The following is a 22,382-nucleotide window of genomic DNA, read 5'->3' on the forward strand; positions in this document are numbered from 1 at the left end:
ACACAGGGGGCTATATACTACAGGGGGTGAGCGCACAGGGGGCTATATACTACTGGGGGAGCAACAGGGGGCTATATACTACTGGGGGAGAGCGCACAGGGGGGCTATACACTACTGGGGGAGCAACAGGGGGGCTATACACTACCAGGGCAGTCACCCCCTTTGTACCTAATATCAAAGGGCTGGTGAGAGAGAAAAAATGCCCATTTTCCCGCTAATAAGCAGCAATTCTGTATATAAATAGCTGAACGTTTGTGAAAAGTAACAAAACACGTTTCCTACTGATGTTCAGCTCGGACCTTCACCTGACAATATACCCCGGTAAGTGGAGCTTCACTAAAAGCTGTTGAGTACCCCTGGTCTAGTGTAAACACTGTCCCCGGTCAGTCCACAGTCTAGTATAAACACTTTCCCCAGTTGTTACACGGTTGAGTCTAATGTGAATGCTGCTACTTTAGAAGGATTTTTATTCGGGAATATACAACCAAACTTCCTTCTAAAGTTTTGTCCACAATAAAGTTCTAGCTGAATGAATCATCTGTAACTTCAGCCATCATCTCCTCGTTCCCGTCCTAATTATCATTCTTAGAAAACAAGATGGTAATGTGGGGAGAGCGGAGCGTGTGACCTCTTGTCTCTATTGTACGGTGAATAAACTACGAGGTGCCATCTGCAAGTCAATGAGGATGTATAAGAACGTTCAGGTCCTCCAGACCGGCTTCGGCACGTCCTCGAGTGCCCTTAACAGGAAGCAGGTAATGATAATCCGCAGGAAGAGCAGGTCTCCGGGGAGGCTTACCGCGCCCACAAGTGTTACAATCCGGTGACTGGGCCAAAAGACCAAATCAGGAAGAAATACGGTCACAGACACCGAAGCCGCTCACTAAATTCTAAAGAACTCTGACGGACACTGGAAGCAATGGTGTAAAATGAGGAGCAGTCAGGGGTTAAGGGTCCCGCCATCTCGTTTCTAGTCACGAGGCCTCATTCATTTCAATAGAGTCATGGAGGGGTGCAATTCAGTCTAATAGTTTACTACATCAATACACAATTCTCTCCGGGTCCCTATGATAGTGTGGCGGCATGCGACAAACACTCCGGACACGAACAGAGATGCTACGGTTAAAGTGGAACTCCGAGCAGGAAGAGCGGGGTGTGAGTGCGCATGCCGCTAGATAGGGCTATACCAATTTTATGTCAACTTCTCTATAAGCAAGATATAAAGCTTTGTGTTTTTTTGCAAATGAAGGTCAAGTGCCCAGGGGGCGTATCGCAACAAGGAAAGAGTCCAGGAAAGTCCAGCCCCTCCCTACTTTATTACTTCCCTCTGTTACCCCAGCATTCACTTAAGGCCCTATTACAGGGAATGATTATCGGCCATATTCGGCCGCTATAAGCCGTTACGGCCGATAATCGTCCCGTGTAATAGAAGGCCGACATGAACGATGTTGGCTGATCGTTGCTGACGTTTGTCTGTCAACATGTTGAAAGACAAACAACTGTGATAGCGGCGATCTGTTGCCGTCGCTCTGTGGAATAGGAGCAGCAACAGCAGACCGCCGCTATCCTCTATGGGCTTCCCAGACGATCTAGTGATCACCCAGGCAGCCCCCACACACACCTTCCCCTACACTCACCCGCTCGCTGCCGACATGTGTAATTGGGGCTTTACTCTGTCTGATTGACAACTACTAGAGACATTTCCTTAAAAATAAGCTGATCAGTTGCCCTGACCACAGTAAAAACTGCCTTAACCACTGCCAAGTTGGCCTGACCCGCTACGAATGCCATGACAGCCAGCCAAGTGCCCTGAACCCAGCTCAGCTGCCCTGACCCCCTACGAATGCCCTGACCACCAGTCAAGTGCCCTGATCACCAACCAAGTGCCATGACCACGAACCAAGTGCCCTAAACTCGCCGAGCTGCCCTGATCACCATCAAGAAGCCCTGACTACTGCTGAACAGCCCTGACCCCCACCAAGCAGCCCTGACCACTGCGGAAGTTCTCTGATCACCGCCCAAGTGCCATGACCACCGTAGATCTGCTGTGCAGGAACCTCTTGGCATATGTTAAATCTACCTGCGGTGCCAGAAGTTGAGCATTAGATAAAACACCTGACTATTTGCGTTATTCAACTTGCTAGGTAATTCTCTTTATAGGTTTGAATTAAAACTTTGAAGTGTGTACTCTGAGGTTCTGCAGCAGCTGAGGCTTTATTATATATAATACACAGTGTACTTCAGCAGGATGAGATGGGGTCCATCATCTCTTTACAATCATCAGGCTCGGGCACCAGATATCGGTCTATTATATAAGCCATAGTCCTCCGTCTGACAGATCTGGGAGAGGAGCCGATACGTTTCCACATCATCAGGATCCGATCTGCTAGAAACACGTCGGGGATAAACAGATATCCATCCCACAAGAGAATTATGCTACTAGATAGATCCTTAGTGAACCTGCAAACTCGTCTCTCCTGATGCCAGGAGGAGTAATCGGCCGCTTTAGAGGAGCGGTTATTAGATTTAGCGTCTATGGTCGGCGCGGGAAGCCGAAAATCAATCTGTGTATAAAATAAAGAAAACATCTCTCATCCGCTTCCCAAATAATCCGCCATGTGTGTGAACAATGTGAATGGAGGCGGCTGAATAGCTGGCGCGGGGTGGGCACACGATGCCATCCTGAGAATACACAAATAACAGCAGCCCAGACACCTACATCAGCAGGATAGAGTCAGGGTATTTGTGGCCGTGAATTATGAATGGGATCGATACAACAGGAGACAGATACCGATATCCAGAGAGGTAGAATATGGAGAGAGTCAAAGATGTGCAGACAAAATAAGAATAGAAAAAAAAAACAGTACTCACCTTCTCCACTTCCACAGCTTTGTCCTATTTCTTGTCTTCACACAAGGAAGCACTTAATCAGCCAATCAATGGCCACGGAGGTGACCCGCCTCATTCAGGGATTGGCTGAGCGGTCACCTCCTTGTATCAAGAGAAAACCAGCAATGGTGAGCACAGGGAAAGCGTACCTTCACAGTGATGGCAAAGGGGGATTGGGGAAGGTGAGTACATATTTGATGGATTTTCGGCTCCAACCATAAACCTCAACTATGACTCGTTTGCAACTTTTCTTGGCTATTTTGTTAGCAGGTAGGCTGCAAATGTAATGAAGTAAAGCGAGAGCAAGCCGCACAAAACTTTGGTCATGTGAATCAGATCTTGCTATTGCGTGACCAAAGTCCACCCAGCCTAAAAGGAACATGCCACCGAAACCTAACATGCCCAATCCTTCTCTTACCCAACATCTGCCACTGGCAAAGAGAGGATAGGCCCCATATCCATAGGATGGTAGAAAGTCTGAGCCGCACTTACCAGACGCCGCTTGGGGATCCTCATGGTCAAACTTTTCATGCCACACCATTGTGCGAAAGTAACTCAACATAACTTCCCAGAGTGCTTTGCAGAGGTCCGTAAGGCATGGGATGTAGCTGTCCGATGTTATATGCTGCAAACATACAAATCAACATATATGTTAGAGCGTCCGCCCACCGAACCCCCGCTACCGAGTGTGACACATGGAGAAGAGGACGAGGGATGAAGCCGAGCAGAAGTAACAGCACCACAAGGCTGCTCAGACCCAGTCACATGTAACATTACTTATATCAGCAACTATTGTGTAGTCAGATACGTCTCATTACATTCATGATAATAAGCAGCTCACCCGGGGGCCGGGAACGCTACAATGAGGGCTCTAATAGACTGGACACGTCCAGAAGAAGGCGGCTGCCATACAGTGACTGCAACCTGACATGCTGAATATGATGGAAAACTTTCAAACAAGTTACACAACATCTAGAGAGAGCCTGTAAGTCCTGCCCCCCCCAACTCATAGAGAAAGCCTGTGAGACCTGCGCCCCCCCCCCCCAATCATAGAGAAAGCCTTTAAGTCCTGCTTCCCCCCAACTCATAGAGAAAGCCTGGGAGTCCTGCTTCCCCCCACCACTCATAGAGAAAGCCTGTGAGTCCTCCCTCCCCCCACCCCTCATAGAGAAAGCCTGTGAGTCCTGTATCCCCCATCACTCATAGAGAAAGCCTGTGAGTCCTGTATCCCCCATCACTCATAGAGAAAGCCTGTGAGTCCTGCTTCCCCTACCCCCATTTAAACCGGGTTAATTTTTACAAGCAAATACTGAAAAAAAATGCTAGCAATCATATAAAGATAGATAGATCCTTTTCGAATCTGTAAATACAATATGTCCTACCACTGTGCCGATAAGTTAACAACCTTGACCTCCAGGGACAGATTTTTTTAATTTATATTTTTTTTTATCTATTTCTGGATTGGCAATAACAAAAAATTAACATTTAAATGATATATATCCGGAAAATGATTTATTAATCTCCCTCTTAGCAAATAATGCAAAATACTCATAGGAAGGACTGATGCAAACAATATCAGTTATATGAAACAAAACATCAATATAGGGCAATTAAACACTGTAAGCCTATGGAATCCATGAATATACAAGCCGTCCGTCATCTCAGACGCAGCCCGGTATAACCCCCCTGGTTTATGTTACAGTCTATAAGGATATAAAGGGGATCTGCTGCTGGTGTAATAACGGATATATAAAGAGTTATGAGAAATGGCCGCTGTTGAAAGGGGATTGTTTTTTTTACAACACTTATTAAAGACTTTGTAATATAACTTTATTATAGCCAGTGGCTGTGTCAGAAACTAAAGCACTGCATATGCCATGGTCCTAATACTGTTAAATAACCATAGCTCTCCTGCATTCAGATACTGCAGCCTCCCCTGATGTCTATATAATACATGTTACTATTAGAAAAGACATTACACTGGGGGGAGCTGTCTGTGTCACTAGTGCTGCAGCCTCCCCTGATGTCTATATATTACATGTTACCATTAGAATAGACATTACACTGGGGGAAGCTGTCTGTGTCACTAGTGCTGCAGCCTCCCCTGATGTCTATATAATACATGTTACTATAAGAACAGACATTACACTGGGGGAGCTGTCTATGTCACTAGTGCTGCAGCCTCCCCTGATGTCTATATAATAAATTTTACCATTAGAATAGACATTACACTGGGGAAGCTGTCTGTGTCACTAGTGCTGCAGCCTCCCCTGATGTCTATATAATACATGTTACTATAAGAACAGACATTACACTGGGGGAGCTGTCTATGTCACTAGTGCTGCAGCCTCCCCTGATGTCTATATAATACATTTTACCATTAGAATAGACATTACAGTGGGGGAAGCTGTCTGTGTCACTAGTGCTGCAGCCTCCCCTGATGTCTATATAATACATTTTACCATTAGAATAGACATTACACTGGGGAAGCTGTCTGTGTCACTAGTGCTGCTGCCTCCGCTGATGTCTATATAATACATGGTACCATTAGAACAGACATAATAATGGGGGAAGCTGTCTGTGTCACTAGTGCTGCAGGGGTCTCATTTATCATAACTGCCTGGAAGGAAACAAATAAAACAAAGCTGCAATACCAGACACCACTATGAAGAGGGGCGGCGCTGTTTATAGGCATATTAGGGATTTTGCCGTAGAGGTCAGAAGACTTATCAGATGTCATCATCATCATCATCATAATCATCATCATCATCAACTTCAAGAACTTTCTATAACTTTTCTAAGGCTTTTCCCAATACTCAAGAGGGGGAAGCACTGGTGAGAGTAGCGGCTTTGGCAGCTGTAACAAGCGTGCTGTAAGGAAGCCACCAATTGTGAGGGCATCATAGAGGGGCAGCATGACGAGGGCATGAGAAAGAGGGCAAGCACTAACAGGTGGGTTTGGGGGCAAGCATCAACAGTTGCATCAGAGGGGGGCATCACTGACAACTAAACAAGGAAGGGCAACACCAACACCTGACCCAGAGGGGGCAACACCAACACCTGACCCAGAGGGGGCAACACCAACACCTGACCCAGAGGGGGGCAGCACCATCACCTGACCCAGAGGGGGGCAGCACCATCACCTGACCCAGAGGGGGCAGCACCAACACCTGACCCAGAGGGGGCAGCACCAACACCTGACCCAGAGGGGGCAGCACCAACACCTGACCCAGAGGGGGCAACACCAACACCTGACCCAGAGGGGGCAACACCAACACCTGACCCAGAGGGGGCAGCACCAACACCTGACCCAGAGGGGGCAGCACCAACACCTGACCCAGAGGGGGCAACACCAACACCTGACCCAGAGGGGGGCAACACCAACACCTGACCCAGAGGGGGGCAACACCAACACCTGACCCAGAGGGGGGCAGCACCATCACCTGACCCAGAGGGGGGCAACACCAACACCTGACCCAGAGGGGGCAGCACCAACACCTGACCCAGAGGGGGCAGCACCAACACCTGACCAAGAGGGCGCAGCACCAACACCTGACCCAGAGGGGGGCATCACTGACAACTAAACAAGGAAGGGCAACACCAACACCTGACCCAGAGGGGGCAGCACCAACACCTGACCCAGACGGGGGCAGCACCAACATCTGACCCAGAGGGGGGCAGCGCCAACACCTGACCCAGAGGGGGGCAACACCAACACCTGACCCAGAGGGGGGAAGCACCAACACCTGACCCAGAGGGGGGCAGCACCAACACCTGACCCAGAGGAGGGCAGCACCAACACCTGACCCAGAGGGGGGCAGCACCATCACCTGACCCAGAGGGGGGCAGCACCAACACCTGACCAAGAGGGGGGCAGCACCAACATCTGACCCAGAGGGGGGCAGCACCAACACCTGACCAAGAGGGCGCAGCACCAACACCTGACCCAGAGGGGGGCAGCACCAACACCTGACCCAGAGGAGGGCAGCACCAACACCTGACCCAGAGGGGGGCAGCACCATCACCTGACCCAGAGGGGGGCAGCACCAAAACCTGACCCAGAGGGGGGCAGCACCAACACCTGACCAAGAGGGGGGCAGCACCAACATCTGACCCAGAGGGGGGCAGCACCAACACCTGACCCAGAGGGCGCAGCACCAACACCTGACCCAGAGGGGGGCAACACCAACACCTGACCCAGAGGGGGGCAGCACCAACACCTGACCCAGAGGAGGGCAGCACCAACACCTGACCCAGAGGAGGGCAGCACCAACACCTGACCCAGAGGAGGGCAGCACCAACACCTGACCCATAGGAGGGCAGCACCAACACCTGACCCAGAGGGGGCAACACCAACACCTGACCCAGAGGGGGCAGCACCAACACCTGACCCAGAGGGAGCAACACCAATACCTGACCCAGAGGGGGCAACACCAATACCTGACCCAGAGGGGGCAGCACCAACACCTGACCCAGAGGGGGCAACACCAATACCTAACAGAGGGGGCAACCCCAACACCTGACCCAGAGGGGGGCAGCACCATCACCTGACCCAGAGGAGGGCAGCACCAACACCTGACCCAGAGGAGGGCAGCACCAACACCTGACCCAGAGGAGGGCAGCATCAACACCTGACCCAGAGGGGGGCAACACCAACATCTGACCCAGAGGAGGGCAGCATCAACACCTGACCCAGAGGAGGGCAGCACCATCACCTGACCCAGAGGAGGGCAGCACCAACACCTGACCCAGAGGAGGGCAGCATCAACACCTGACCCAGAGGAGGGCAGCATCAACACCTGACCCAGAGGGGGCAGCACCAACACCTGACCCAGAGGGGGCAGCACCAACACCTGACCCAGAGGGGGCAACACCAACACCTGACCCAGAGGGGGCAACACCAATACCTGACCCAGAGGAGGGCAGCACCAACACCTGACCCAGAGGGGGGCAGCACCAACACCTGACCCAGAGGGGGGCAACACCAACACCTGACCCAGAGGGGGGCAACACCAACACCTGACCCAGAAGGGGACAGCACCAACACCTGACCCAGAAGGGGGCAGCACCAACACCTGACCCAGAAGGGGGCAGCAACAACACCCCATTATCGGTGTGGGGCGGCCGTTCCGGGCGTCGGCCTCTATCATCTGAGCAGAGAGCAATGTGGCACCAGAGAGATATAGAAATCCAGAAAAGATTCAAATCCTCCAAAATTTATTCAGCAGCTTTAAAATTTATGACGGATGAAACAGAAGGAAGATTTAATGATTAATGGGACGCCATCCCCCCCTGCCCCCCCTGACCCGGCGGGCGCCCCTCACTAATGACTCCTCCAAGGTGCCCGGGGTCTCACCAGTCAGCCGACGCCAAAGACAAATGACTCCAATGGAAATTCAGAGCAGATAATGTCGGAGCATCGTACCGGGCCAGGAGCTCACAGAATAATAAGAGACGTCTCTGTGACAGGAGTGAAGGGAGGTTATTACACTGTCTACGGGAGGGTTTCCAATGTACTCCCAAAATATGGGGGGAGGCAGAGACAGGGTGTGAGGAGGGCAGGGACAGGGTGAGAGACAGAGACAGGGTGTGAGGAGGGCAGGGACAGGGTGTGCGGAGGGCAGAGACAGGGTGTGAGGAGGGCAGGGACAGGGTGTGAGGAGGGCAGGGACAGGGTGTGAGGAGGGCAGGGACAGGGTGTGAGGAGGGCAGGGACAGGGTGTGAGGAGGGCAGGGACAGGGTGTGAGGAGGGCAGGGACAGGGTGTGAGGAGGGCAGAGACAGGGTGTGAGGAGGGCAGGGACAGGGTGTGAGGAGGGCAGGGACAGGGTGTGAGGAGGGCAGGGACAGGGTGTGAGGAGGGCAGGGACAGGGTGTGAGGAGGGCAGAGACAGGGTGTGAGGAGGGCAGGGACAGGGTGTGAGGGGGCAGGGACAGGGTGTGAAACAACAGAAAAAGATAAAGTGTGAAAGAGACATGGTGAATAAGAGAGTCAGAGAATGCAGGTGAGAGAAATAGAGAAAAAGTGGGAGAAAAATAGAGTGCAGAAGAGAGAGCATACGGGAGAGAGTACACAAAAGAGTGCAGAAGAGTGTACAGGAGAGAGAGGGTGCAGGAGAGTGTGCAGAACAGCTAATGTGCAGGAGAGAGAGTGCAAGAGAAAGAGTGCAGAAGAGAAAGCAGGCATGAGTATGTGTAAAAGAATGATGGAGAGAGAGAGAGAGAGAGAGAGACGTGCAATAGAGAAATAGGGCAGGAGAAAAATAAAAAGCATGTGTACAGAGAAGGGAGTGCAGGAGAAAGTATAGGTAGAGAGAGTACAGGAAAGAGAAAGAAAGTATGAGAAAGAGTGCGAGAAAGAGAGCAGGAAAGTAAGAGTATAGGAGAGAGAGCAAGAGAGAGACAGTGTAAAGGAGAAAGAATGTTAACACGAGAGAGAGTACAGGTAAGAGACAAAGAGAGTGCAGGGAACAGTGGGGGAAAGAATGTGGAAAAGAGAGTGCTGAAGAGAGACAGTGAGGAAGAATAAGGGTGGTATTACATGGGCCGATGGGGGCCCGATAATACCTGTAAACGAGCAGAGATCTGCTAGATCGTTGCTTGTTTACTGGACCTATTACACAGCCCAATAATCGTTAAACAAGGGCTGCAGGGACATTGTTACCGATGTCCTTGCAGCACTTGCTTAACTACATATATTACCTATCCACGTTCCAGGGCTGCTGCTGCGGTCTTCTCCACGGGTCCCGCGCTCTAACTTCAGAGTGGCCTGTCAGCTGACAGGCCGCTCAGCCAATCACAGGCCCGGACCGCTGCGGCCTGTGATTGGCCAGGCGGCCTGTCAGCTGACAGGCCACTCTGAAGCTAGAGCGAGCGGGACTCGGGGAGAAGACCGCAGCAGCAGCCCTGGAACGTGGATAGGTAATATATATCGTCAGTCGGCGCCCGGAGACAATAGGTCCAAACCTATATCAATGATCAGCCGATGATCGTTGTCATCGGCTGATCGTTGTATTTATTACATGGAGCGATAATCGATTATCGTTCCGTGTAATAGTACCCTAAGTGAGAGAGTAATGGTGCGTTTACACAGAGAGATTTATCTGACAGATTTTTGAAGCCCATGCCAGGAACAGACTATAAACAGGGTGCAGGTCATAAAGGAAAGACTGAGATTCCCTGTCTTTTCAAGTCCATTCCTGACTTTGGCTTCCAAAATTGGTCAGATAAATCTGCCTGTGTAAACGCACCATAAGGCTATGTTCATACTGCGTACGAATCCGTATGCAGGTCTTACGCCGCAGTACATGTGCGGCTGAAACTACGGGCATGCGAAAAATAGACATGCGGCCGGATGCGTACGAACCGCGAACATACGCCCGTAGTACAGTTCTGCTTCCCTAGCTTGTTTCGAAGCGATCTGAGGCAGGTCATTTACTTGGAAATCTTCGCCCAGCCGCGTAAACCACACAGAACCTTTTGGATCGAAAAATCAAGTTCAATTTGGCTGAAATAAGTACTGCGTACGGGACCGCATGGAAATCCACGGCCGTGAGTTGGAACATTTCCGTCCTCAAACAATGGTCTTGTTCTTTTTTCACGGCGCCGTATACGATCCGGCCGTAAGTTCATACATAGTGTGCACTGTGCGGGCGTATATCGTATACTTTCAAGCGAACGCATCAACCTCAAAACTACGTGCGTATATTCGCGGTTCGCACTACGGACGGAAACATACGCAGTGTGAACATAGCCTAAGGCTGGGTTCACACTACGTATATTTCAGTCAGTATTGTGGTCCTCATATTGCAACCAAACCAGGAGTGGATTAAGGGTACAAACCCACTTGACGTATTTTCTGCGTGAATCAGTCTTAAAAATAAGCAGGCAAAACGCAGGTTGGCTTTATACAATTGTTCTGCGTTAAAATACGCAATTGCGTATTTTTGAAGCATGAAGCTACATGCGTTTTTCGCACAGGTTGTTAACAACTGATGCTTTGCTAACAACAAGCTTCACGCTTCAAAAATACGCAATTGCGTATTTTAACGCAGAACAATTGTATAAAGCCAACCTGCATTTTGCCTGCTTATTTTTAAGACTGATTCACGCAGCAAATACGTCAAGTGGGTTTGTACCCTAAAAACACAGAAAGGCTATGTTCACACAATGGTGAAATTGAGTGGATGGCCGCCATTTAATGGCAAATATTTGCTGTTATTTTAAAACAACGGCTGTTGTATTGAAATAATGGCCGTTATTTACTGTTATATGGCGGCCATCCACTCAATTTCAACATTGTGTGAACAGATCCTTTCTGTGTTTTTAATCCACACCTGGTTTTGATTGCAATATGAGGACCACAATACTGACTGAAATATACGTAGTGTGAACCCAGTCTAAGAGTGTGAGAGACAGCACTACATAAAACCACATATTACTGCTTATAATACACATCTACACTATATTAACTGAAGTCCCACTAGATCCTATATACAGCAGGTCCCTCTTCAATCCTATATAAAGCTGGTCCTCCTAGATCCTATTTACAGCGGGTCCCCCCTAGATCCTATATAAAGCCAGCCCCCCCTCAATCCTATATACAGCAGGTCCTCCTAGATCCTATATACAGCAGGTCCACCTAGATCCTATATACAGCAGGTCCTCCTAGATCCTATATACAGCAGGTCACCCTAGATCCTATATACAGCAGGTCACCCTAGATCCTATATACAGCAGGTCCTCGTAGATCCTATATACAGCAGGTCCTCCTAGATCCTATATACAGCGGGTCCTCCTAGATACTATATACAGCGAGTCCCCTTAGATCCTATATACAGCGGGTCCTCCTAGATACTATATACAGCGAGTCCCCCTAGATCCTATATACAGCTGGTCCTCCTAGATCCTATATACAGCAGGTCCTTCTAGATCCTATATACAGCAGGTCCTTCTAGATCCTATATACAGCAGGTCCTTCTAGATCCTATATACAGCAGGTCCTCCTAGATCCTATATGCAGCGGGTCCCTAGATCCTATAAACAGCAGGTCCCCCTAGATCCTATATACAGCAGGTCCCCCCTCAATCCTATATAAAGAAGGTCCTCCTAGATCCTATATACAGCGGGTCCCCCTAGATCCTATATACAGCGGGTCCCCCTAGATCCTATCTACAGCGGGTCCCCCTAGATCCTATATACAGCAGGTCCTCCTAGATCCTATATACAGCAGGTCCCCCTAGATCCTATATACAGCGGGTCCCCCTAGATCCTATATACAGCAGGTCCTCGTAGATCCTATATACAGCGAGTGCCCCTAGATCCTATATACAGCGGGTCCCCCCTAGATCCTATATACAGCAGGTCCCCCTAGATCATATATAAAGCAGGTCCCCCCTCAATCCTATATAAAGCAGGTCCTCCTAGATCCTATATACAGCGGGTCCCCCTAGATCCTATATACAGCGGGTCCCCCTAGATCCTATATACAGCGGGTCCTCCTAGATCCTATATACAGCGGGTCCCCCTAGATCCTATATACAGCAGGTACTCGTAAATCCTCTATACAGCGAGTCCCCCTAGATCCTATATACAGCAGGTCCTCGTAGATCCTATATACAGCGAGTGCCCCTAGATCCTATATACAGCGGGTCCCCCCTAGATCCTATATAAAGCAGGTCCTCCTAGATCCTATATACAGCGGGTCCCCCTAGATCCTATATGAAGCAGGTCCTCGTAGATCCTATATACAGCAGGTCCTCGTAGATCCTATATACAGCAGGTACTCGTAAATCCTCTATACAGCGGGTCCTCCTAGATCCTATATACAGCAGGTCCCTAGATCCTATATACAGCGAGTCCCCCTAGATCCTATATACAGCAGGTCCTCGTAGATCCTATATACAGCGAGTGCCCCTAGATCCTATATACAGCGGGTCCTCCTAGATCCTATATATAGCAAGTGCCCCTAGATCCTATATACAGCGGGTCCCCCCTAGATCCTATATAAAGCAGGTCCTCCTAGATCCTATATACAGCGGGTCCCCCTAGATCCTATATGCAGCAGGTCCTCGTAGGTCCTTTATACAGCAGGTCCTCGTAGATCCTATATACAGCAGGTCCCCCCTAGATCCTATACACAGCTGCTATTTTCACTGGTCCCTACAATGGATCCCTATTGGCCTCCAGCCCTGCACCCATCACCCCATGGAGTTACTCACCGTACAGAGATCCTTGTATGGAAGTTTCTGGAATTTGGTATCAGAGTTTCCGGCGCACAGCTCCACATATCCCAGGACCACCTGGAACACCGTGTTGTGGATGGCCTGAGTGAAGTGCATGTGAAGCTGGTCCATCGCCGTCTACAAGGTGAAGGGAGACATGGAGGTCAGAGGAAAAATACAAACAGGGATCTAAAGCAATAATAATTTCCTGCAAAAACAGCGCCACCCCGTCCTCAGGTTGTGTGCGGTATTACAATTCAGCTTCATTCACTTCAATGGGACTGAGCTGCAAAACCCCCACAACCAACCTAAGGACAAGAGTCATGTCTCATTACCTGTATACAGCAGCAGTAGTGTATATGTAGTAGTGATACATAGTGTACATGTAGTAGTGATATGTAGTAGTGATATGTAGTGTGTATATGTAGTGTTTATGTAGTAGTGATATGTAGTAGTGATACACTCACACACAGTATATATGCAGTAGTGTATATATGTAGTAGTGATATGTAGTAATGATATGTAGTGTATATATGTAGTAGTGATATGTAGTGTGTATATGTAGTAGTGATATGTAGTGTATATATGTAGTAGTGATATGTAGTGTACATGTAGAAGTGATATGTAGTGTGTATATGTAGTAGTGATATGTAGTAGTGATATGTAGTGTATATACACACACCGGCCACTTCATTAGGTGCACCTGTCCAACTGCACGTTACCACTTAATTTCTAATCAGCCAATCACATGGCGGCAACTCAGTGCATTTAGGCATGTAGACATGGTCAAGACAATCTCCTGCAGTTCAAACCGAGCATCAGTATGGGGAAGAAAGGTGATTTGAGGCCTTTGAACGTGGCATGGTTGTTGGTGCCAGAAGGGCTGGTCTGAGTATTTCAGAAACTGCTGATCTACTGGGATTTTCACGCACAACCATCTCTAGGGTTTACAGAGAATGGTCCGAAAAAGAAAAAACATCCAGTGAGCGGCAGTTCTGTGGGCGGAAATGCCTTGTTGATGCCAGAGGTCAGAGGAGAATGGGCAGACTGGTTCGAGCTGATAGAAAGGCAACAGTGACTCAAATAGCCAACCGTTACAGCCAAGGTAGGCAGAAGAGCATCTCTGAACGCACAGTACGGCCAACTTTGAGGCAGATGGGCTACAGCAGCAGAAGACCACACCGGGTGCCACTCCGCTCAGCTAAGAACAGGAAACTGAGGCTACAATTTGCACAAGCTCATCGAAATTGGACAGTAGAAGATTGGAAAAACGTTGCCTGGTCTGATGAGTCTCGATTTCTGCTGCGACATTCGGATGGTAGGGTCAGAATTTGGCGTCAACAACATGAAAGCATGGATCCATCCTGCCTTGTATCAACGGTTCAGGCTGGTGGTGATGGTGTCATGGTGTGGGGAATATTTTCTTGTCACTCTTTGGGCCCCTTGGTACCAATTGAGCATCGTTTCAACGCCACAGCCTACCTGAGAATTGTTGCTGACCATGTCCATCCCTTTATGACCACAATGTACCCAACATCTGATGGCTACTTTCAGCAGGATAATGCGCCATGTCATAAAGCTAGAATCATCTCAGACTGGTTTCTTGAACATGACAATGAGTTCACTGTACTCCAATGGCCTCCACAGTCACCAGATCTCAATCCAATAGAGCATCTTTGGGATGTGGTGGAACGGGAGATTGCCATCATGGATGTGCAGCCGACAAATCTGCGGCAACTGTGTGATGCCATCATGTCAATATGGGCCAAAATCTCTGAGGAAGCTTCCAGCACCTTGTTGTATCTATGCCACCAAGAATTGAGGCAGTTCTGAAGGCAAAAGGGGGTCCAACCCGTTACTAGCATGGTGTACCTAATAAAGTGGCCGGTGAGTGTATGTAGTAGTATTATGTAATGTATAAGTAATAGTGATATGTAGTAGTGATACACTCACAGACAGTATATATGTAGTAGTGATACACTCACACACAGTATATAGTAGTTTTTTACAAACTTGTATTACAAAGTTTATTAAAAAAATGTAAAGATATATACATTATCTTGCTAATTAACCCTTTGAGGTTGCATTTAGGAAAGCCAGCGGATGTCTTACAGGAATTCAAGAAAAGAGGGATATCTCCTATATAATGGGTGGTATAAGGGGCGTGGCCTCCCATGGACCATAAAAAAAAAAATAAATCACAGCTGCGTTGTACAATGTATTACGCAGAGAAACTGGTCATGAATACGTGAAATAATTATATAAACTACCAGAATCACGTATTAAAATTTAACTTTTAATAATTAATTTAAAAGTGTTGTATAACCAACCTAGCTACAACAGCAACAAAGAAGAAGAAATTATATCAATATACTAAAAGGGCACCTTACAGCAATGCTGGAGTATTAAATCTCCAGGTACCCTGTTTTACTCGTGCTCAATGGCACTGATAGATACGTAAAACAGGGTAATCACTAATAGTGTACTATTTCTGTCTTTACGTTATGTCACGTTATGTCTCTTAGGTCTCTACGCGTTTCACCCAGAGGTCACTCTGGGATCATCAGGAGACTATACAATGACACAATGGTTCATTACAGAGATTAGTGAAGCAATTATAAATGATACAGAAATACAGATGCAATGGGTTACCATGTATTAGGAGCCCAGCCGGGCAATATACATGTATACACCTGTTACGGGGGGGTGAGATACAGGGCGACAATGTGGTTCCTGATGTCTATAATTAAATGTTTATGCAATTTATATTACACTATCAGGAGGTAGACCCCCGATACACACTTGGAGCGCCTAGTCAAGACAGTGTGGCGATATGTAGAAAATGCACCAGAGTTAATGCACCAAAATTGATGCCCCCCCAAGAGATAAATAAATAAATAAAAATTATAAATAAATATAAAAATATACCAAGGACTATATTGTGCAAGATGAAACACACACTTTTATGGCAGAAGGGGTCTATAAAATGCCGGGGTAGCAGCCTACAGATACAGAGGTATCGCTCAACTGAATGTGTTGGGGTTTAAGACAATGCATATATCAATTACCCTGATACCCCATAGGGCTTACTACACCTTTCTTGCATATATGACTCCCAAGCTATTTCGTAGTCTCCACCAAACAGATGACATAAATAAACAGTAATTGGTATCTGGTGTCACAAAGCATATCACACGAGTTACATTATAACCACATAACCACAAAAGAGACAATCAGAACCACATGTCCCCTAAGGGATCACTCACTATCCCCCACGTGCCCGAGATGGTGATTCCGGCCAGCTCCCCCGGCATTTTATAGACCCCTTCTGCCATAAAAGTGTGTGTTTCATCTTGCACAATATAGTCCTTGGTATATTATTATATTTATTTATAATTTTTATTTATTTATTTATCTCTTGGGGGGGGGCATCAATTTTGGTGCATTAACTCTGGTGCATTTTCTACATATCGCCACACTGTCTTGACTAGGCGCTCCAAGTGTGTATCGGGGGTCTACCTCCTGATAGTGTAATATAAATTGCATAAACATTTAATTATAGACATCAGGAACCACATTGTCGCCCTTTATCTCACATCCCCGTAACAGGTGTATACATGTATATTGCCCGGCTGGGCTCCTAATACATGGTAACCCATTGCATCTGTATTTCTGTATCATTTATAATTGCTTCACTAATCTCTATAATGAACCATTGTGTCATTGTATAGTCTCCTGATGATCCCAGAGTGACCTCTGGGTGAAACGCGTAGAGACCTAAGAGACATAACGTGACATAACGTAAAGACAGAAATAGTACACTATTAGTGATTACCCTGTTTTACGTATCTATCAGTGCCATTGAGCACGAGTAAAACAGGGTACCTGGAGATTTAATACTCCAGCATTGCTGTAAGGTGCCCTTTTAGTATATTGATATAATTTCTTCTTCTTTGTTGCTGTTGTAGCTAGGTTGGTTATACAACACTTTTAAATTAATTATTAAAAGTTACATTTTAATACATGATTCTGGTACTCCCATGGACCATACCATCTACTATACAGGTGTAAATTATAAAGCTGCCATAGATCTCCCAGATACTGAAGAGGTCAGCGCCACCTTACTATCACTGGCGCATCCTACGCTGGAGCAATCTCCAATCCAATAAGACGCTTAAAACAACGGCCTCTAATCTGTCCTCCGTCTGATAATAATATAACAGTCACCATATATACGCAGGGCTTTATCACAGGGCGGATACTGAGCTCACAGCCTGGAGAGGGTCCAGTGTATCCATCAGCAGGTAGGGGGGGAATCTGCCAAACAGGATCTTATGCTGGAATACATCAAAATGTACAGACCCCCCCCCCCCCCCCCCAATCACAAGAACAAAGGATCGGCCCAATAACCCTCAGGGAGAAGATGGGAAATACGGCTCATCTGACACATCCCCCCCCCCCATACAGCATAGCCCTACACCAGAGACAACAAGCCCTTCACCTGCCCCCTCTGCCAATGGGGTAAGAGTGTTAAAGGGACAGTGTCATCAGAAAACAACTTATTGTACAAATTATTTAAGAATTTTTGGTGACATTGGCATTTTTCTATTTATATTACAATAAAATCCTGTTATTTTGCAGTTGTCGTTCTCACCACTGGGGTTTAAACTAAGCTGAGACGTCCTGTTGTGTCTGTGGTGATAAAAGGAGGCTGCTGTAAAGTGATCTGTAGAGCATTGCAGCGTCATGTGACCGCAGTGAGACAATAGCAGCTTCCTGAGGAATGACCTCTTTACAGGTCACAGAGCGCGCTCAGTAATGTCTCACATTCATCTCAAGAGGACAGAGTCTGTCTACTGTTGTCTATGTCCATGAGTCTTGCCATAAAGCGTGTCATTAAATGCTGTTAAGAACAGCTGAGGCGAGATGGCCGCCCCCATAACAATGAAAAGAAAGTGAAATATAAAAAATTTAAGTCAGAAAATAGAAACAGATTAGAATAAAAGAACAAGTTTTAGTATCTGATTCTTATCAGTAAAAGAAAATTCAGGTGACACATTCCCTTTAGGGCCCGTTCACACTGAGCAAATTTGGTGGAGAGATCCGCAGTGGAATCCTGCCTGCCTCAGTGTCAAACAGCGTGTCTATGGGAAGGCAAATCTGCTCAGTGTGAACAAGTCCTTAAAGTGTAATTGTCCTTTCATGTACCCTGTCACCACTGTGTTATGGTCCTATTTCACGGGCCAGATCAATGATGTAAACGTCCTATTCCACGGCCACGATGATCGTTAAGTGAGGGCAGCAGGGACATCGTTACCGATGTCCTTGCAGCCCTTGTTTCATACATAACCTGTCCGGGCTGCAGGTCTTCTCCTTCTCCTGGTCCTGCACCACAGCAGCTTCGGAGCAGCCTGTCTCAACTGACAGACCGCTCAGCCAATCACTGGCCGCGGCAGTTCTGGCCAGTGATTGGCTAAACGTTCTGTCAGCTCCGAAGCTGCTGCGGCGTGGGACCGGGAGAAGGAGAAGACCTGCAGCCCGGACAGGTAATGTATGATGCTTCTAAAATCGTCGGTCGCCGCCGCGCACCGCTATTCTACCGTAGCAATGTGCTGGTGGCGAACAATGATTTTAGGTCTGAACCTAAATGAACGATCAGCCGATGACACGAACATTGGCTGATCGTTCTCTCTATTCCACGGCCAAATCAGGCGATTATCGCTCCGATTCGGCCAATTATCGCTCCGATTCAGCCGATTATCGCTCTGTGGAATAGGCCCCTTACCAAGAGGAGCCGCACCATTTCTGACCATCGTATCACTTGTATACGGCATTTTTCACCAGCTAGTGGGTGGAGCTTAGCCTCTATGACGTCTCCTATACACGGCACACTTACAGACTGGGCATGATGGGAATTATAGTTTTGCATTAGCTGGAGGGCCGCAGGTTCCCCATCCCTGTTGTAAACAAAAGCAGATACAATGGGGGATCCCCTTGATGATTCATGGTTCAGGCAGCATGAAAGGTCCCTTTAAATGAGAGAGAATTCCTTTCAAACTTCCTACACAGCTTGTAGAGCGGAGAAGGAGATACAAGATGAATGGTCAGAGCAGCAGCCGTCTCCTGAGTTCTATCCAGATACTCAATGTCTTTATCTTCTCTTATATTTATTCTGAGCATAAATTGTAAGCGGATGTGCGGCGTCCCCTGTATATGAAGGTGATAAGAGCGAGGAGGCCGTCGGCGGGGAGAAGAAGGTCAGGAGAAGAGGAGGAGATAGAGGGGACAACTCCGGTGAGGGTCTCTGTACACAGATACACCTGCAGATAACAGATATCAGCAAAGTATCCCAGCAGCGGAGGGGGTCTCCTGCTTCATGGGGCAGACCCCTTTATTAGCAAAAAAGGAGAATATATATATATCATAGTGGTATATAGAGCATAGCAGTATATAGAGGATACAGTTTATAGAGCAGGGGTGTCAAACTCAAATACACAGTGGGCCAAAATTAAAGCGACTCTGTACCGACAATCTGACACCCCCCCCCCCCCCCCCAAACCGCTTGTAACTTCGGATAGCTGCTTTTAATCTGTCCTGGGGTTCGTTCGGCGGGTGATGCAGTCATTGTCCTAAAAAACAACTTGCAGCCCCGTGACAAATGGGAGTATCTGTGCCCTAACTTTGCACCACCCCTCCGTCCCTCCTCCCCACCCTCTTCATCATTAGGAATGCCACTGGAACATTTTCTCCATGCTGAACATTGCACAGGTGGTTAACAATGCAGCCCATGTTCAGTATTCACACAGCTGATGAATAGGAGGCAATCTGACTGGAGCATTCCTAATTCCTCCGGTGGGGAGGAGGGACAGAGGGGTGGTGCAAAGTTAGGGCACAGATACTCCCGTTGGGCACGGGGCTGCAAGTTTAAAAGTTGTGTTTTAGCACAATAACCGCATCACCTGCTGAACGGACCTCACGACAGATCTTGGATAAAAAGCAGCTATCCGAAGGTGGTTTGGGGGGTCAGATTGTGGGTACAGGGTCGCTTTAAAATATTGGACAAAGTCACGGGCCAACCTTGGTAATTATTGAAGCGCAAAAGCGGCGGGCCTCGTACTGTCAGAGCAGCATGCTCTGCTGTGTGTCTCCCAGGGCTGTGCACAAATTAGCCAGCCCTCCGAATAGTGCCCAAATAGTAGCCAGCCCCCCACATGTCCCATATAGTAGCCAGCCCTCCCCCATAGCCCCTTATATAGTAGCCATCCCTCCCCAATAGTCTCTTATATAGTAGCCAGCCCTCCCCCATAGTCTCTTATATAGTAGCCAGCCCTCCCCCATAGCCCCTTATATAGTAGCCAGCCCTCCCCCATAGTCTCTTATATAGTAGCCAGCCCTCCCCAGTAGTCTCTTATATAGTAGCCAGCCCTCCCCAGTAGTCTCTTATATAGTAGCCAGCCCTCCCCCATAGCCCCTTATATAGTAGCCAGCCCTCCCCCATAGTCTCTTATATAGAAGCCAGTCGTTCCCAGTAGTCTCTTATATAGTAGCCAGTCCTCCCCCATAGCCTCTTATATAGTAGCCAGCCCTCCCCAATAGTCTCTTATATAGTAGCCAGCCCTCCCCCATAGTCTCTTATATAATAGCCAGTCCTCCCCTATAGTCCCTTATTTAGTAGGCAGCCCTCCCCTATAGTCTCTTATATTGTAGCCAGCCCTCCCCAGTAGTCTCACATAGTAGCCATCCCTCCCCAATAGTCTCTTATATAGTAGCCAGTCCTCCCCAGTAGTCTACTAGCCAGCCCTCCCCCATAGTCTCTTATATACTAGCCAGTCCTCCCCAGTAGTCTACTAGCCAGCCCTCCCCCATAGTCCCTTATGTAGTAGCCAGTCCTCCCCAATAGTCTCTTATATAGTAGCCAGCCCTCCCCACACGTCCCATATAGTAGCCAGCCCTCCCCCATAGCCCCTTATATAGTAGCCAGCCCTCCCCCATAGTCTCTTATATAGTAGCCAGCCCTCCCCCATAGCCCCTTATATAGTAGCCAGCCCTCCCCCATAGCCCCTTATATAGTAGCCAACCCTCCCCCATAGTCTCTTATATAGAAGCCAGTCGTTCCCAGTAGTCTCTTATATAGTAGCCAGCCCTCCCCCATAGTCTCTTATATAGTAGCCAGCCCTCCCCCATAGTCCCTTATATAGTAGCCAGCCCTCCCCCATAGTCTTATATAGTAGCCAGCCCTCCCCATAGTCTCTTATATAGTAGCCAGCCCTCCCCCATAGTCTTATATAGTAGCCAGCCCTCCCCCATAGTCTCTTATATAGTAGCCAGCCCTTCCCCATAGTCCCTTATATAGTAGCCAGCCCTCCCCAATAGTCTCTTATATAGTAGCCAGCCCTCCCCAGTAGTCTCTTATATAGTAGCCACCCCCCCCATAGTCTCTTACATAGTAGTCAGTCCTCCCCAGTAGTCTCTTATATAGTAGCCAGCCCTCCCCCATAGTCTCTTATATAGTAGCAAGTCCTCCCCCATAGTCCCTTATGTAGTAGCCAGTCCTCCCCAATAGTCTCTTATATAGTAGCCAGCCCTCCCCAATAGTCTCTTATATAGTAGCCAGCCCTCCCCCATAGCCCCTTATATAGTAGCCAGCCCTCCCCCATAGTCTCTTATATAGTAGCCAGCCCTCCCCAATAGTCTCTTATATAGTAGCCAGCCCTCCCCCATAGCCCCTTATATAGTAGCCAGCCCTCCCCATAGTCTTTTATATAGTAGCCAGCCCTCCCCAATAGTCTCTTATATAGTAGCCAGCCCTCCCCCATAGTCTCTTATATAGTAGCCAGCCCTCCCCCATAGTCCCTTATATAGTAGCCAGCCCTCCCCCATAGTCTTATATAGTAGCCAGCCCTCCCCATAGTCTCTTATATAGTAGCCAGCCCTCCCCCATAGTCTTATATAGTAGCCAGCCCTCCCCCATAGTCTCTTATATAGTAGCCAGCCCTCCCCCATAGTCCCTTATATAGTAGCCAGCCCTCCCCAATAGTCTCTTATATAGTAGCCAGCCCTCCCCAGTAGTCTCTTATATAGTAGCCACCCCCCCCATAGTCTCTTACATAGTAGTCAGTCCTCCCCAGTAGTCTCTTATATAGTAGCCAGCCCTCCCCCATAGTCTCTTATATAGTAGGCAGCCCTCCCCTATAGTCTCTTATATAGTAGCCAGCCCTCCCCCATAGTCTCTTATATAGTAGCCAGCCCTCCCCAGTAGTCTCACATAGT

General features: G+C 48.1%; 1 protein-coding gene across 1 annotated transcript in view; it reads right to left on the reverse strand.

The window, feature by feature from the left end:
* The window catches only part of VPS50 (VPS50 subunit of EARP/GARPII complex), a 119,411-nt gene that overhangs the window by 38,228 nt on the left and 58,801 nt on the right, over window positions 1–22,382 (reverse strand). The window contains exons 12-13 of the mRNA XM_069959417.1: window positions 13,110–13,250; window positions 3,382–3,514 (exon numbers count right to left, since the gene is read on the reverse strand). Of these exons, the coding sequence (XP_069815518.1) occupies window positions 3,382–3,514; window positions 13,110–13,250 (274 nt within the window). The remainder of the gene's footprint in view (window positions 1–3,381; window positions 3,515–13,109; window positions 13,251–22,382) is intronic.

The sequence above is a fragment of the Dendropsophus ebraccatus genome, chromosome 2, assembly GCF_027789765.1.
Source record: "Dendropsophus ebraccatus isolate aDenEbr1 chromosome 2, aDenEbr1.pat, whole genome shotgun sequence".
Classification (NCBI taxonomy): Eukaryota; Metazoa; Chordata; class Amphibia; order Anura; family Hylidae; genus Dendropsophus; species Dendropsophus ebraccatus.